At 38.1% G+C, this 16,824-nt stretch overlaps 1 protein-coding gene across 1 annotated transcript in view; it reads left to right on the top strand.

The window, feature by feature from the left end:
* PREX2 (phosphatidylinositol-3,4,5-trisphosphate dependent Rac exchange factor 2) overlaps positions 1 to 16,824 on the top strand; it is a 189,038-nt gene that overhangs the window by 64,291 nt on the left and 107,923 nt on the right. The window contains exons 7-9 of the mRNA XM_009634464.2: positions 5,984 to 6,074; positions 6,474 to 6,552; positions 10,330 to 10,433. Coding sequence (XP_009632759.1) covers positions 5,984 to 6,074; positions 6,474 to 6,552; positions 10,330 to 10,433 — 274 coding nt within the window. The remainder of the gene's footprint in view (positions 1 to 5,983; positions 6,075 to 6,473; positions 6,553 to 10,329; positions 10,434 to 16,824) is intronic.

The raw sequence follows: 16,824 nt of genomic DNA, 5'->3' as shown, positions 1-16,824 counted from the left end.
CCCGCGATTTAATTTTAGGTTTTCACTTGTGCTATTCAAATAGTGCCATTGTCTTAGAATAGTATGTTTTAGGTAGAGTTATGTGGTGCTTATTGTAAGTTAGCTGATGAGGTTTGATGTTATCATATGGCAACCACAAGGTGCCAATCTGGCAAAATTGCCCTGATCTTAATATGCGCATCCTTTTCAAACATAGTATATGGTTAGTCCTTGAAATGGTAAGAATTCCAGAGCATGTATAAGAGTTAACAGTATTTTGAATGATTCCCAGCAACAACTATGAAAAATCTCTGAATGCAGTGTATGAGAGTGGATTTAATTAAATAAACATCTGGTTTTCTGCATTGCCTAAAAATAAAGAGGCAAACTTGTTGGAGATTTCCTTCCAGAAGGAAATGCTTAGCACATTGCTTGGCCCCAACTAGAAGGAAAGGGAAAAAATTAAAGACTATTTTTAGAATCTGATCAAAGCATGACTTGAATTCCTATACATAAGTGTCATAAAATGAAGCTTGTGTTTGTTATGATAAAAATACAGATTCATGGAAAAAGGGAACATCTGTTTCAAGAAAGAAAATTTTGAGTATAATGACTTTCTCACTTAATTTCCTAAGTGGTTAAATTTATTGGCCTGAATTCAGAACTTGTGTAGGTGGCTGTCTCAGCTGGAGAATGGCTCAGCAGCTGAAGGAGTCTGTCAGTAAAATTTGTGTGGATGTTACAGTGAGAGAAGAAAAAATAAAATTGTTGCATTTGTTTTAAGCTGGAAACCAAACAACCCAGTCTGAGTCACAGGCTAACTTAGTGACAATAGTATGGGGTATTCTGTTCCTTTCCATTCCACCGTATCATCATGTAGTATTTTAATAGAGATTTCTGTTTTAAACTCCAGATTTTTTAGCCCTTTCCCCTTATTTATTTCTGTTTCCTATGCCCATGTGCAAGTACTGAAGAGTAAGTTAATATCTGCTGTTTCTGACCTTTATCACTGCTAGGGTGATGACCACTGAATCAGTATGGTCAGACCTCTGTGCTTGACTGATATTTGCCCAGAATACGTGGATAAGTAGCTTTTGTAACAAATTAAACCAACAAATGATGCTTTTGATCTCAAGGTAGCAAAGGACATTTTTAAATGACTTAAGGATGGGGGTATGTATGTGTAAAGTTTTGTATTTCTTGCATATAGTCTGTCTCCTTCCAGTGCATTTTAAGTCTATGTATTTTGTGATATGGCCATGGTAGCCCACATTTTGGAGCTCTTGCTTGAGCTATGGCCTGAGTGGACTGATAGGTGACTGACTGGCAGCCTGGGGTTGTTAGGAGTCAGTTTTATCTAAATAGCCTGCAAGCTCTGAGATCTTACAGGCTTTTAATTTCCACATCAGCTATCCTGGAAAACCACACAGTCGTCAGCTCCACTGTGACCCCCAGGAGAGAACTTCTCTACAGTTAGATGTTTAGAGTCTTCAGTGGCTCAGTAGGAAAGTCGGGGGGAAAAACTAGTCTAGATTCACAGTAGAAGTGTGCTCTGAAAAGCAAAAACTTGCTTTGCATTTTTTCCCAGTTGAATCCTTATGTTTTGTTGGAAGATGATTAGAACAGGTTTGTTTCTGTAGCATATGGCACCCGCGATTTAATTTTAGGTTTTCACTTGTGCTATTCAAATAGTGCCATTGTCTTAGAATAGTATGTTTTAGGTAGAGTTATGTGGTGCTTATTGTAAGTTAGCTGATGAGGTTTGATGTTATCATATGGCAACCACAAGGTGCCAATCTGGCAAAATTGCCCTGATCTTAATATGCGCATCCTTTTCAAACATAGTATATGGTTAGTCCTTGAAATGGTAAGAATTCCAGAGCATGTATAAGAGTTAACAGTATTTTGAATGATTCCCAGCAACAACTATGAAAAATCTCTGAATGCAGTGTATGAGAGTGGATTTAATTAAATAAACATCTGGTTTTCTGCATTGCCTAAAAATAAAGAGGCAAACTTGTTGGAGATTTCCTTCCAGAAGGAAATGCTTAGCACATTGCTTGGCCCCAACTAGAAGGAAAGGGAAAAAATTAAAGACTATTTTTAGAATCTGATCAAAGCATGACTTGAATTCCTATACATAAGTGTCATAAAATGAAGCTTGTGTTTGTTATGATAAAAATACAGATTCATGGAAAAAGGGAACATCTGTTTCAAGAAAGAAAATTTTGAGTATAATGACTTTCTCACTTAATTTCCTAAGTGGTTAAATTTATTGGCCTGAATTCAGAACTTGTGTAGGTGGCTGTCTCAGCTGGAGAATGGCTCAGCAGCTGAAGGAGTCTGTCAGTAAAATTTGTGTGGATGTTACAGTGAGAGAAGAAAAAATAAAATTGTTGCATTTGTTTTAAGCTGGAAACCAAACAACCCAGTCTGAGTCACAGGCTAACTTAGTGACAATAGTATGGGGTATTCTGTTCCTTTCCATTCCACCGTATCATCATGTAGTATTTTAATAGAGATTTCTGTTTTAAACTCCAGATTTTTTAGCCCTTTCCCCTTATTTATTTCTGTTTCCTATGCCCATGTGCAAGTACTGAAGAGTAAGTTAATATCTGCTGTTTCTGACCTTTATCACTGCTAGGGTGATGACCACTGAATCAGTATGGTCAGACCTCTGTGCTTGACTGATATTTGCCCAGAATACGTGGATAAGTAGCTTTTGTAACAAATTAAACCAACAAATGATGCTTTTGATCTCAAGGTAGCAAAGGACATTTTTAAATGACTTAAGGATGGGGGTATGTATGTGTAAAGTTTTGTATTTCTTGCATATAGTCTGTCTCCTTCCAGTGCATTTTAAGTCTATGTATTTTGTGATATGGCCATGGTAGCCCACATTTTGGAGCTCTTGCTTGAGCTATGGCCTGAGTGGACTGATAGGTGACTGACTGGCAGCCTGGGGTTGTTAGGAGTCAGTTTTATCTAAATAGCCTGCAAGCTCTGAGATCTTACAGGCTTTTAATTTCCACATCAGCTATCCTGGAAAACCACACAGTCGTCAGCTCCACTGTGACCCCCAGGAGAGAACTTCTCTACAGTTAGATGTTTAGAGTCTTCAGTGGCTCAGTAGGAAAGTCGGGGGGAAAAACTAGTCTAGATTCACAGTAGAAGTGTGCTCTGAAAAGCAAAAACTTGCTTTGCATTTTTTCCCAGTTGAATCCTTATGTTTTGTTGGAAGATGATTAGAACAGGTTTGTTTCTGTAGCATATGGCATTTTCAAATTGACATACTACAAAAATGCTGGTTTCACTGAAAATACCCCATCAGGTCTAATTGCAGGTGTTTTAAATGTATAGAAACATGAATTGTAGCATAGCAGTTAGTGATTTTACATTTAGGTTGGGCAACTATATGATCGTCCTTGCAAGCACTGAGTATAAATGTACGTATTCATGAAAACTTTAAAATAGCAAATTACTTTTCATATTCAAATTACTCATATTTGAGACTTCCCTGGTAGTTTCAGTTCAAACACTGAATGAAAGCATGTTTGTGTTAGAAGGTTTTGGTAATATTTGTTGCAAAAGTATTGCTTGTAGGTAGTATAGTTCAGTTTTAGCTGTGCAGTAGATAGTCTCTCTACCACTTCTTAGACAGGGGTGACCTCTCTTGTATTTCTGCAGCCTTGAACATTCCCCCATGAGAGGGATAGCTCAGAGCTGGATAAATGAATTATCTTACTGGGCTGGCTATCAACTGTAGCTTGGTGTTCCTGCTGCAAACCCATGTGGAAGTTCAAGGTGTAGATACATCCTTCATGGAAATGTTCTTACAGTTGTCAGTCCTCCTTTGAACTACATGGTGATATGGCAGTGCTTGTGTACTCTCTGCTTTATCCTTCTTCAGGCATGTTTTTCATCCCTAAGGGATGTGGTGGAGAGGACTGCTCACCCCAGGTGTAAAGACAGCAGTACTTTCACATTATATGCCCCTCCTCCTTTGTCCCTATCAGCTCCATGCCCGCACAAAGTCTAGGAACAGGCTGATCCTAACAGTGTTACATAGGCAAGGGGGTGGCAGGGGATTTTTCTGCACTGGCAGTGTTATGTAGGACAGCCAGATGTGACTTCTGATCCTGTTATCTTATTCCCTTGGACTTCAGCAAATAAAACCAGCAATAACAAAATTGACTGACCTGCGGCCATACCAGCATGGGTTGTGATCTTGTCAAAAGGTATTCAATAAGTGAAGTTAACACTGTTCAGTATTTGGACAGGAGGTCTCCAAGGGAGGAAAAAAATCTCTAGAATGTTTTTTTCCATCATCTAGCAGTTTATGTTAGAAAAGGAGGAAAACAAAGAGGAAAACAATAGCAAAGGGTACTAATGTGATACAGATAATACCCACTGTCATATTCCAGCGTTGAACTTGAATCATGAATGAGGCAAATCCTGGTAATTCAGGTAGCCTGAATTATATACATTTAAAATATGTATAAAATACAGTATTTTCTGACACGATGCTGGCACAGTAGCAGATCTTTCTAAGACTGTTGGGAAAAGGTTGTATTTTTCTACAGTGAAAATGAATTTTTTCAGTAAAAAGAGACAAAAAGTTTTCATAAAACCCTTTCTATGAAAAAATACACCCTTTTGTAGAAAGCTGAAACTGCTGAAACAGTTTCGAAGCCTTAAGCTGAAATTTTTTTGTCTCCCCTACAAAAAATTACAATTTTTCAGCAAAGCTGAATTTTTCTGTAAAAACAAATGAAAAACCTTTAAAAAATATCCAACCTTTTAAAATGCAAATTATTAGCAAGTACTATTCCAGCAAATTTTAAAAGTGGCATAAGGTACTGGTTTCTCTTTTTAATACGCAAAAGCAATGAAATGCAATGGGAAGAAATGACCTGCTTTTCTGAAGTTGGCACCAGCAAACATTAAGCACAGCCCTAATTTATGCTTAATTTATATTACTGAGTGTCCTTTTAAGGTGTTTCAGTGTTTGGTTTCAAACAAAACTGTAAAATTAGTATGGCAGCTTCTGGTGCTTCTTCTACCTTGGGAAGGGAAGTACAGTGTAGTGGCTATAGATGACACTCATTTTTTGGCCCATTTGATCCCGAACGGAAACAAGGGTGGTTAGTTAATACCGGTACTGAAGCTGCTTTATTTAGAGACCTGAATTGTGTTCCAGTGGTTGTGCAATCTCTCTTATCATCTCTGTAAACAGACTGTGCTCTCCTTAGAACAGCGTCTGAACTATTGCTCAATATTCAGTGCTGTGACGTACAAAGGCTGAACAGTAAGATGAAGAGCTGAGAGCAGAACCCATGATTGCTTCTTGGCTCTTAATTGAATGCATTTTTCTTTGGGCTACTGTGGTTAGATCAAGAAGAGGAAGTAACTACAGCTATTGCAGGCATAAGTCATTCAGAACATGTGTAGATGAAAGGAAAGTCCTAGCTTTTGCAGGTTTTCCAAGCTGATTGCTGAGTGCCTCAAGTTAGGAAACTCCTTGAGCCATGGGTGTAATATGCTCAGTGCAGCCAGCATGCATAATTATCTATAGGATCACATGGCTGGATGCATATAGTACATGGCAGGAGCTCTGTCCCACAGGAGCCTGGATTTTCAGAAGTACACCTCTGAATTCAAGGCAGGCTTCCTTGAGAGGTAAATTTCTCTTTACGAGGCATAGAAATACCATGACTTTTTCATAGAAGTATTTTGGGGAGAATTTTATCCTTTGTTAAAGGTACTTCTTTTTCATTAACCTTTATGGAAATGCCTGCCTTCTTTTGACATGGAAGAACAATCTGCCTTGAAGCAAAAATGAAGCATGGGAAGTCTCATCCCAAACAGTTTAAGCCTAGCAAAATTCTGATGACTTCAGAGTACGTTAAGAGGAAGTATACTAGACAGTCTTGTTGTATGTGCCACTAGTAGCTTTGTCTGAATTTTAAATTTTGCTGTTTTTTCATTTTGATTTTGTGTTTAGCTTAATTTAGTGTGGAAGCATATACCCATAACGATGTTCAAGTTCCAGGTTGCTTTGGCTTCCAAGTTCATCTTGGCATGGATTATGTCTTGTAAAGCCCCATTTTGAGACATTTCTGACTAAGTAGTAAAGTTACTGAGGATAAGAATTATTGTATAAAGTTGCCCTGATTTTTCAGGTGAGGTCTCATGTACAGATGTAATATAATTTGGAAACTTTAGTGATATAAACTTTATCCATTCAAAAAAAGCCACAAACCCTCCCCCCCAGTTAATGGCAATTCTAAATTAATACAAAGCTGGTGTTAACATCATTAAGTAAACAGTAGAAGATATTTAATTACAATGCAATAAATTACCATAAGTCTTATTCTTGGTGTTTTCAGATAATCATTATGGTCGTGAGTTTGTATATGAAACTTTTCCTTAATTGGCGCAGAATCTGTCAGTTCTCACAGAATAAAAACTAATCTCTTTCCAATTGATTTTAGGGGTCCAACATCACAGACACTTTTTGAGGATATTTTTTCTCTTTTATAACCTTTTGGTCTACTGCAAAAAAAAGCACAGGTAAATTTTAATTTGTACTTTGAAAAATAATTTCTATTTTTCTCACAGTAGAGTTAATCCTCTGTATCCTGTTTCATAAGAAAATTTGAACACCACTGAATTTTTTACTGCAGATAATTGCAATATGAAAGTCAGCATTTTTAGAGGAATAGGTTTTTTCACACTCCAAAGAGAAGCGTATTTAATTCAAACATTGGAAAAATTTTGTAGGAATGCAGAATCCAAATGATGAAGTGCAGGGAGAAGGAATCTTTTGTCAGTCTTCCACAATAGGTTATACGCGATGGCCTCACTCTCTTCTAGGAAGGGTAACAGACTGCATTTTTAGTTCAAAAAGTCAGTATTGTAGCTTCTGTTATAAAATTAGTCTCCACAGATTCAAGTGTTTCGAGCTTTGTATTTCTAATGAGGGAGAACAGCCAGAAAGCTGCTGCATGCTGCATTGCAAGGAGCAATTCCTCAGTTCAGCAACAAGCTTTGGCAGCTAAAGTTTGCCCAGTGCTCTTATGCTTCGGAAAAATAAGCGTTCTCCTATGTACAGGCATCCCTTTTGAAACTGCTTGAGTTTGTTTCTTTGATCCAAAACCTGTTCTTCAGTAGCCACTTAATACATATTACTGGATAGAGCCTTGATAGATTCCTAGATACACAATAGACCTTGAGTACGCTCTCTAACAGCACTGTGAATGCCATTATCTTTGCCTCTACCCCTGCACACTTCTGGATGGTTTCAGGGAAGTTCACCATCAGCTTCAGTGTAGAGTCAAGGAAACTGTCTGAAGCTGCTGAAAGTATAGCTTCATAAATCCAGGTTCTTCTGTCATCACTGCAGCCGTGTCCATCAGATCAGTGCGTGCGCTGTAAGATTTTCAAGGGTAGTTCCAGGTTTGATAGCCAACTTTCATCCTGTTTTTTCCATCTGTCTTTTACAAGTGCCCTGGATTGTCCGTAGCATCCAAATGAAAGATGTCTTTCCCTGCACCTGTAATATCCCTTTGTTCCGATCAGTGTTCTGGCTTGGCAGTGGTTGTGTCTGTTAATGGGTGGATCCTGGCCCAGCTGCTTTTGAAGGCTGTGCATGAGAGGATGGTCAAGTGCAATGCTAACAGCAAAATGTACGCTTGGTGCATTCAGGTGAAGGTTATTGGCCCTGCAGTTCAGTGTGTGGGAGCACCCAGCACCATCAACTTGAGGATGAAAAGAGCGATCAGGCAGCTTGATGCCATAATGATTTCCTCCTCTCCTGTTGTTTTAGCTGGAAGGAATGGGTGCTTATCATTTTCTTCTTGCTACCTGTTCTTGGTGGATGAAAGGGAAGGGGATATGAGGGTTGGATAATAGAGACCAGAACTCCTATGTATGTGTGCCACAATATCCATGTGTGGTGTAGTCTAGTTAATAACCTCAGATGTATATATACAACTACAGCCAGCGAAGCAAGTGGACATTTATGTATAAAACGCATGCATCTGAAACCAGTTTTTAGTAGATGCTTTAAAACTTTATTAGCAACCCCTTATTGTCTGTTACTGCAATATCTTATGTAATGTCTGTATGTAATTTCTAATATGGTATTTTTCACATGAGTTTTTGCACAGGACTCATAATTCCAAAGTATTATTTTAAATATTTTTTTAAAAAATTTAAATATTTAAAAAAATATTTTTCCAAATCAGTTCATACTCATATGCATGGTGTCATACATAAGAGCAGGTGGCTAGGGGATGGATATCTCTTTTCTCTCCTCCTGTGCTAATTATAGACTTGTGGTTAGATACACTGTAGCACCTGCAGAGCTTCTTGCTGAACCAATACATGGGGAAGATCAGACTCATCAGTATGTGGTATGAGAAGTAGAAGTGGTAGTAGTGGAAAGTAGCCATGGACCCTATTAATTATAATAATCTCTTTAAATTGTAAAGCTCCTGAGCTTGTTCTGCAGGGATCTTTTTCAGACTGGATTGGAAATGCTTTTTTTTCCAGTGGGCTACTGCAGAAGAAACTGCTGGCTAACACTGAGGAAGGCTTAAAAATCTTCCCCAGGGAATATTGTTTCCTCCTATTAGATTACTCTGTTAACAGGGAAGCATTTACATGTGAGAAGATAGGTAATTTATACTTCACTAGCTACAGTGAATCAGTCCTTTGCTTTTAAGTTTTCAGCTCTTGCTTAGGTTACAGAACTTTTCTAACAGTCGAGTATGAACAGTTTAAGAAGTTTGTGATTATATCTAGTGTTGAATACTGAAATTATTTCAAGGATATAATTCTGTGACTGCTCAGTTTCATTTTTATGTAGATTGGTTCAATATAAACTCATGCTCTTTTCAAAATTTCTGATTTTTGCTATATTTTGTTGTCTAGCAATTACAATTAAGTTATTGATTACATAGTATCTCTTTACTTGTCCACTACTACATTACGAATTTTTGTAGCCATATTCTAGCTAAAATGCATGATCAGATGAAAATCTCAAAACACATGAAAGGTCAATGATTTCTTTAGTTTTGAGCAATCATGTCCTACATGTCATTGCCTGGTACCTTGCTGACACCTCCGCAGACATGAGAATAACTCAATTTAACTCATAGTTCCAGGGTTTATGGTGGAAAATGAATTGATTATATGCCAGCAAGATACTTCGGGTATTGATTTGCAAGTAGATAAAGAAAGCATTGGTCACAGCAGGTTTGTATTTTGGAAATTTTACAAAAATTTTCCTGTTTCTGTGGTATGAGATATTTTATGCATCCTTGTGCTGCAGAGCTGTATAAATGTGGATTGCTAAATTTGGGTTCATAGGTACAAAGGTCACTGGAGTTACTCGATTTATCTCACTTCGGAGAGGAAAAATATGTGATACTGAACCTTTGTGTTTGCTGCTTTTTTTTTTTTTTAAATATATTATTTGTTTTTTGAATAAGAAATTTATAGTAGAGTAACTCATTAGACAGTAATGATTGAGAGGCAGGTCATTTTCTTAAGATTGGTACCTCTCTGGAGTGCGTGAAGGTCAGAATTCAGAGGATCATTAATTCTCAGGAACTGACCTTTGATTGATATACAGTATTAATTATCATTATAGGCCAAAATGGACAGAGAATCATCCCTAGCTTATCTGAGGTGGGAAAAGCTGCCTAGAACTGGGATTCTCAAAAAGCCTTGATTTCACTGGTAACAGACTTACAGCATGCAAAGTGCATTGGAATATGTCGCTGTGAAACTTTCTCAAAATTTCAGCAATTCTTAATTATAATTCTTGGTTAACCCTTACTTGAGGAAGAAAAAAATGTGTTCATAGTTCTTCCATGCATTAATCCCACTTACGAGGCTAACGTGTGTACGTCAAGATTTATATCCAAAAGTGTTCTTATTTCCTTTTTTTCAATCATGCTACCCTTGTGTTGAATTTCTTGACTAGCATTAAGGAAGCTTAAACCATTTAGCAGGAACGATCCGCCTGATGCAGTAATTTGTCTTTGATGGCAGGCAGTAGCATATAAGTAGCAAGTGTTGGAACAGGGCATTAACAGAATGAGATTTCCTGATAAAACTCTCCTATCAGCCAGCAATTTGCAGCTTATTCTTACCATAGGTAGCTTCTTTGCTTTAGCATCAACAGTGTCCCATTCAGCAATGGTTTCCACAGTTCGACTGCACATGTATAAAAGGGTTGTGATTCTTACAGTAGTCCTTAAACACTACATGTACAGGTGCCATTGCAGAAACATAGCAAAAGGTGGTGGATGACATGCTCTCTGTTCTTTCTTTTATCAGGCGGTTGAAGAACAGCAAAGCTTCTACAGATGGCCATCGTTACCTTTTTCGGGGCAGAATAAACACAGAAGTGATGGAAGTAGAGAATGTAGATGATGGAACAGGTGAGTATATTTGTGTTGCTCATTTACAGAGCAGTTTTTCAAAGTGCTGGAATCAAATGCAGTTTCATGATTTCTTTGAGAATGGAGAGTGCTCCTTGTACTTAGAAAGAAAGAGTAAGATGCCACTTTAAAAGGACTATCTGCTCATATCGACACTCAGCTTCTGTGACACATCATTGCTTTCATACATTATTAGCTGGGCGGTCACAGATGACTGTTTTATGCTAACATGAACAGAGTAATAAAATAAGGTGACATTTATTGCTCAACTGAAATCCAAACTTAACTTCACTTTACAGCATTCCAGCACTCCTAAATAGGTTATCCCTAGGTGTGTGTTATATTTGTAAAAGCAAATGGAAAAGTTACCTCTGTTGGAATGAAACCTCAAACACTATAAATGCTGAAATTGTAACATAAGTGTTTTAAGAAAAAAGGAAACTTTTTTTTCTTAATATATCTAGGGATATAATTCATATGATTGCTTAAAATTTTCCTGACACACATTAGAAAAGTGAAAAGCCAAAGTATTTCTACAAATGTCATTTTTCTTTTAGAAACTTACAGAATCGTTTAGGTTGGAAAAGACCTTTAAGATCATCAAGCCCAACTGTTAACCTAACACTGCCATCCCACCACTAAACCATGTCCCCAAGCACCTCGTCTACCCGTCTTTTAAATATCTCCAGGGATGGGGACTCGACCACTTCCCTGGGCAGCCCGTTCCAATGCTTGACAATCCTTTCATTGAAAAAATTTTTCCTAATGTCTAACCTAAACCTGCCCTGGCACAACTTCAGACCATTTCCCCTCGCCCTATTGCCTGGGAGAAGAGACCAACGCCCACCTCAGTACAGCCTCCTGTCAGAGAATTGTAGAGGGCAATAAGGTCTCCCCTCAGCCTCCTCTTCTCCACACTAAACAACCCCAGCTCCCTCAGCCGCTCCTCGTAAGCCTTGTGCTCCAGACCCCTCACCAGCTTTGTTGCTCTCCTCTGGACATGTTCCAGAAACGCAACATCTTTCTTGTAGTGAGGGGCCCCAAACTTGAGTTTAACCTTTGAGGTTAACAATTATTGTTTCCTTAGAACTAATAAAGAAAACCTGAAACATTTTGGGCTTTTTAATGTAAAACTGGAAAAAAAAAAAAAAAAAAAAAAGGGAAATTTTTGCAATGTCATTGCAAGTATGTAGGTCTGGAGGAAATTTCTGCGTGATATATTACTTCTTCTGATTTTAAAATAGCATTAGGTCTGCCCTACATCTACTATGGATTCCAAGCATTTCTTAATGCAACTTCTTTCTGAAACTGAGCATTAATGACAAGGATTGTACAGCTTAAGTAAGCTTCATAGAAGTCCTTTGCAGAAGTTAAGTATCTCTTAAAAATTAAGTTGCTTTTTTCTTCTAATCACGAGTTCCTTGTATTCAAAATAGTTCACTCACTTCTTGTTCTACTGGATAGACTTGGAGAACAGTTTGACTATTGTTCTTATTGCAACAAAATAGTTTATGGGAAGGCTGTTGTGTCTCTCCTTCATCTCTTCTTTTTAAGTCTTTCAACTTCTTGTTGTGGGACATGTTTTCCAAGTTTTTATTACTTTTTGTGTCCTTTCGAGTTTCAGGGTTTTTCTCAGTTTGTTTGCATCTTTTGTATTATGAGGTGTCCAGAGCTGAAACTTCACTGGCACCAAGTAGAATAGAGTAATTACTGTAGTGTTGCATGTGTGTGGGATGTCTATTACCAATCCCAGGATTGTTTGGCTTTTCTGAGAGCATTATTTTTCAGTTTTTTAGGTTGAGTCCCAGAATACCACACCAGATCCTTTTGTGCAGTACTGGTGCCTATCCCATTATATCTTACACTGTTTTAATGTCTGAGAGTAGGTCCGAATAGTTACTTTCTTTTCTGCACTGAATTTTATCTTATTATTTCCACAATTTATTAAGCATGCAGAATTCATGTCTTACTCCCCAAAGCTCTTGCCATGCTTCTTGCCTTGGTGCCATGAACAAACGATGTTATTGCTGAACCATTTAAGCTCTTGATAAAACTATTGGAAAATGCTGAACATAAGGTAGGGCAGTGTGGCATCATGCTTGATTCATTCTCTTTGTTTACTAGACATTTTTTGTAAGAACTCCTTGACATCTCTTTCGGGCTATGTCCTTCACCAGGCCCACTGATTTAGTTAGTGGTTCAGATATATTTATGGGTTACACTATGGTGAATTTCATCAAACTTTGTTGACTTGGATATAATTTATCCTATATTCTATATCCTGCTATTTCCCTTTTCCGGCCTGAATTCCTGCTCAGTTGTTAGCTTTATTAGTATAAAATCTCAGCGCTGTGTTTATGCAAAAAAGACAGGTGAGAGTTTGAGTCTTCTGTGTCACGTATTATTTAATGTTCATTTCGTTTCCTTCATCTTCCTTATGTATGCCTTAGAAATAAAGACAGTTTTCCTGTTTCCATTATGTCACTTTCTAAGATGGCATCTCTTTATTTATGTCTCTTGGCATTACTGTGGTCACAGAGGCTTATACCCACCCTCTTCTTCCTGATGAATATTCCAAGAATTCTGTAAATTTTTTCTTTCACTGGTTCTGATCCCACATATTGCCACGCTTTTAGTGTTGGCTTTAGCAAATATTTCTTCCTCCTTCCATGACTCAAATCTGTCCTACCTTTCTTCATTTGCTTGTTCCAGCTATCCAGTCTTTGATCGCTTTCACAGTGTCCCATTTTCCTTCCTGCCTGTTTGTGTTCTTCCTCAGTGAATCCTGAAGTATAATTTGGCCAAGACAAATAATCTTCCTCTCTACTCCAGACACCAGTAGTCTAATTTCCTCCAGCCACAGGAAATTTTGCTGCTGTCCCCATTTCCTATAGCCTTGTACACAGTACTGGAGGCTATCATGCTTCCTTCCCACTTGCTCTCCTGAGCCATATAAAATCTTGTCACTTTTATGTATGCAACATTTCTAAAATCTGTCCTCCTTTCCACACTTCTGAGACATCAGTTAATGGTTTGGTTATTTTGATTTCTAGATTACTCTTATCTCCGTTTTTTTTTTTTCCATATCCCCACATTTCCTGCCTTCTCCATTTAAGTTTGTGCAATATCCTAGAATATTTTTTCTTGTAATTACTGCTATTTCATCCCTCCTTTCTATGGTTCTCTTTGAAATACAGAAAGTCCGTATTATTTCCCTGGCCTGTGGCATCTTTCTGCCCTTTTCTTGCCATCCTCTACCCCCCTTTTAAAAAAAAAAAAAAAACCAAAACCCCAAACTGTTTTCTCTCCTTACAGTCAGAAGTGTATTACTTCTCCTCACACTGGTACTTTTTCTTTCACTCAGATCACGATGCCCTTCTTTAACCTTACTCTGTCTTGGTTTCTGTACTGTTCTCATTTGTTGCACCCAGATGGCTTGTTTCTCATCCCCTGTAGTCATCTGTGTCTGAACTGTAACCCAGTACTATTCTCCTGAGTTCTTTTTGTTTCATCTCTTTCCCAAGTGATTCCCAGTAATCTGGTCGTTTGCGCCTCATTCGCATTAGTTTTGCAGGTGCTTTTTTTGGTATTGTATTATTTTATTCTTCTTAATCATCTATTACTGATCACTTTTTGTAATTCTTAGAGTGCAAGCTCTGAGTGCAGAGTGCTTAGATTTTCATATTTACACATGACTTTCTCCTACACTCTTCATAGGTGTCTTTATAGACTTTAAAGACTTGAGTCTAGATGATATTTCTACAGTTCTTTAATGCAGATTTTGGGATCATCTGCTCACTTGGTATAAGGAACCAGAGGACTCCAGGGAACAGGGTAACTGAGAGCTTTTGCTCTCAGTGTCAATAGATGTAGGAATGTAGTCTTCGTTGTTTGTAAGTAGAAGCATAGAAATAGGAAAACAGCTTCCCAGTGTGGGTTATTGTCATGCTAATGACATGCTAACAGATATTAACAAAGCTTTTTCTGAAAAGCAATTTTTCTTTCATGAAATTAGGCCTTGGCTGAGCAGTACGGTTGGTATAAGCTTTCTTTTTTGTTTCTGCATCATGAAGCACTCTGCCTTTTTTTGATTGCAGTGATTAAAGTGGAATGCATATTATTTATCAGGGCAGACTATTTGTGTTCCTAAAACAATGTGGCTACACAGCCAGTTGCAAGTATTAGAAGGGTGGGTATATTGTGATGGTATTGGTTGTTCTGTATTCATTTTTTAAAATTAAATTTTGAGAGAGAAGCATATTTCCAAAGGCATTCACCAGCCTTTAAATGAATATTATTTAGTTTATGAAGACAACCACTTGAGACTTAGGAAATACTAGATTTATGGTTGCTTATACTATCTTACTTGTGTCCCCTGTTGTCTTGAAATGAGGCATGAAATAGAAAAAAATACTACATGCTAATAGTAACCAGTGACTGCATGAAAAAGTATACAGAGAAGGAAGGGAATTGATACTATGCAGCAATTATTTCCTTGGTATTTGTGAGCATCAGTGCTACTAAGAACCTAAAGTCTGAGAAACTTAGAAGAACTTCAATACAGATATTTCTGTTTGGTTTTTTAAGGGAAGAAACAAATTCTATTGTATGTGGCTGTAACATATTGCTTGTTATGTATCTCTCAAAGGTTTTGAGTCTTGAATTTTGAACAATATATTACTGCTCAAATTACAAGCTTTAATGTATTACCAAGTATCATTAGAAGATGATGTCATCTTTCATCACCTTTTCTTGGGAAGTTGGAGGCTTAATGATTTGTTGAGCATCCTTACTCAGACTTTGCATGAAGCAACTTTAAGTCTCATGCTCTTAGAATCACAGAATCATTTGGTTGGAAAAGACCTTTAAGATCATTGAGTCCAACCGTACCTGTCCATCACTAAACCATGTCTCTAAGCACCTCATCTACCTGTGTTTTAAATACCTCCAGGGATGGGGACTCAACCACTTCTCTGGGTAGCCCCTTCCAGTGCCTGATAATGCCTTCAGTGAAGAAATTTTTCCTAATGTCCAGTCTAAACCTCCCCTGGCACAATTTGAGGCTGTTTCCTCTCATCCTATTGCCCATTACCAGGGAGAAGAGACCAACACCCACTTTGCTACAACCTCCTTTCAGGTAGTTGTAGAGGGCGATAAGGTCTCCCCTCAGTCTCCTTTTCTCTTCTTCCTTCTGTAACCATTATGTCAGGTTTGCAAATCGTTTGTTTAGACTCACCGGCAGCTGTGATTGCCTTGATGTGAAGGGTGTGCATATATCCTGTGCAGCTGGCCAGTCAGAACATGCATACCTCCTGGTTGTCTGGCTAGCACGTCTGCAGCTCTTGGCCAGATTTTGTCTGATAGCCAGTCCAAAAAAGGTATGAGTTTATACGGGATGATAGCAGAATGCTGAAACATTCTTCAGGAGACTGTGGACATGGATGTATTGAGGAGAACAAATTGCTCACGAGAGCCTTGGAGGATTGTAGTGATGGGGAACACGGGGATCAAAAGAGAAAGCAGGGGTGTTGCAGTTAAAGGCAGAGGTTGGGGTCAAGCTGGGCATCACAGGAATGGGTTACCGTCACAAAACTGGGTGATAGCTATCCACTTTCCTCCAGCTGAACTCATTGCCATCTGTATGCCTTAGGCAATCTTAGTACCTACCTAGGTGGTTGGGCTTTTCGCAAAATTCAGTGAGTTTGTAGTGGCATGAGATAAATGCGGTGCCAGTATGCTTGGCCCTGCAGTTACAGACCTTGAGATGCCAAGGAAGCTGCATGTTTAAAATGTCATCTCTACAACGAGACATTCAGGTGGCTGGATGAGCCATTTTTTCTGCATTGAACTACTAAATTGACACCAAATTTCTGTCCAAAGTGAAATGGAAGGATATAAATCCATTTGTGAGTCTGAGCCATTATTCTTAAATTTTTTTTTCTGCAATTTTAACTGCTTCAGCTCACTGCATTAGTGATCATAGTAGTTGCCTATGTAACATGGGTGTTGTGATGATAGATACACAGTAACAAAGACCCACAGGAAAAATAGCACCCTGTAGTTTTATATGTGTTAACCTCTAACTTAATAAATAAACAAAGAGGTGCAGCTAGTGCTGTATTGTAAGGTTTGTAAGTATATCCTTAAATAATACAAAGGGACCATAACCTTCCTTCCTCCAGTAGTGCTCCTGCCTCTGATCTCCAAAGGGCAGTCTGTCAGCTGAGAGCTCCTGTCTGAGGCTTCTTTCTTTCTTCTGACTTTTGCCTCTGATTTTTTGAGAGTGCATGAATGATATGATGGCTAGTTTTCAAGAAACAACATTTTTAAAGGGATAAAGGGTATTATGGGTAGGTTATGTGAATAAAAATATGATAAATAGGTAAGTGGT

The sequence above is a fragment of the Egretta garzetta genome, unplaced genomic scaffold, assembly GCF_000687185.1.
Source record: "Egretta garzetta isolate BGI_Z169 unplaced genomic scaffold, ASM68718v1 scaffold251, whole genome shotgun sequence".
NCBI lineage: Eukaryota > Metazoa > Chordata > Aves > Pelecaniformes > Ardeidae > Egretta > Egretta garzetta.
This window is presented reverse-complemented; position numbering and strand designations above follow the sequence as displayed.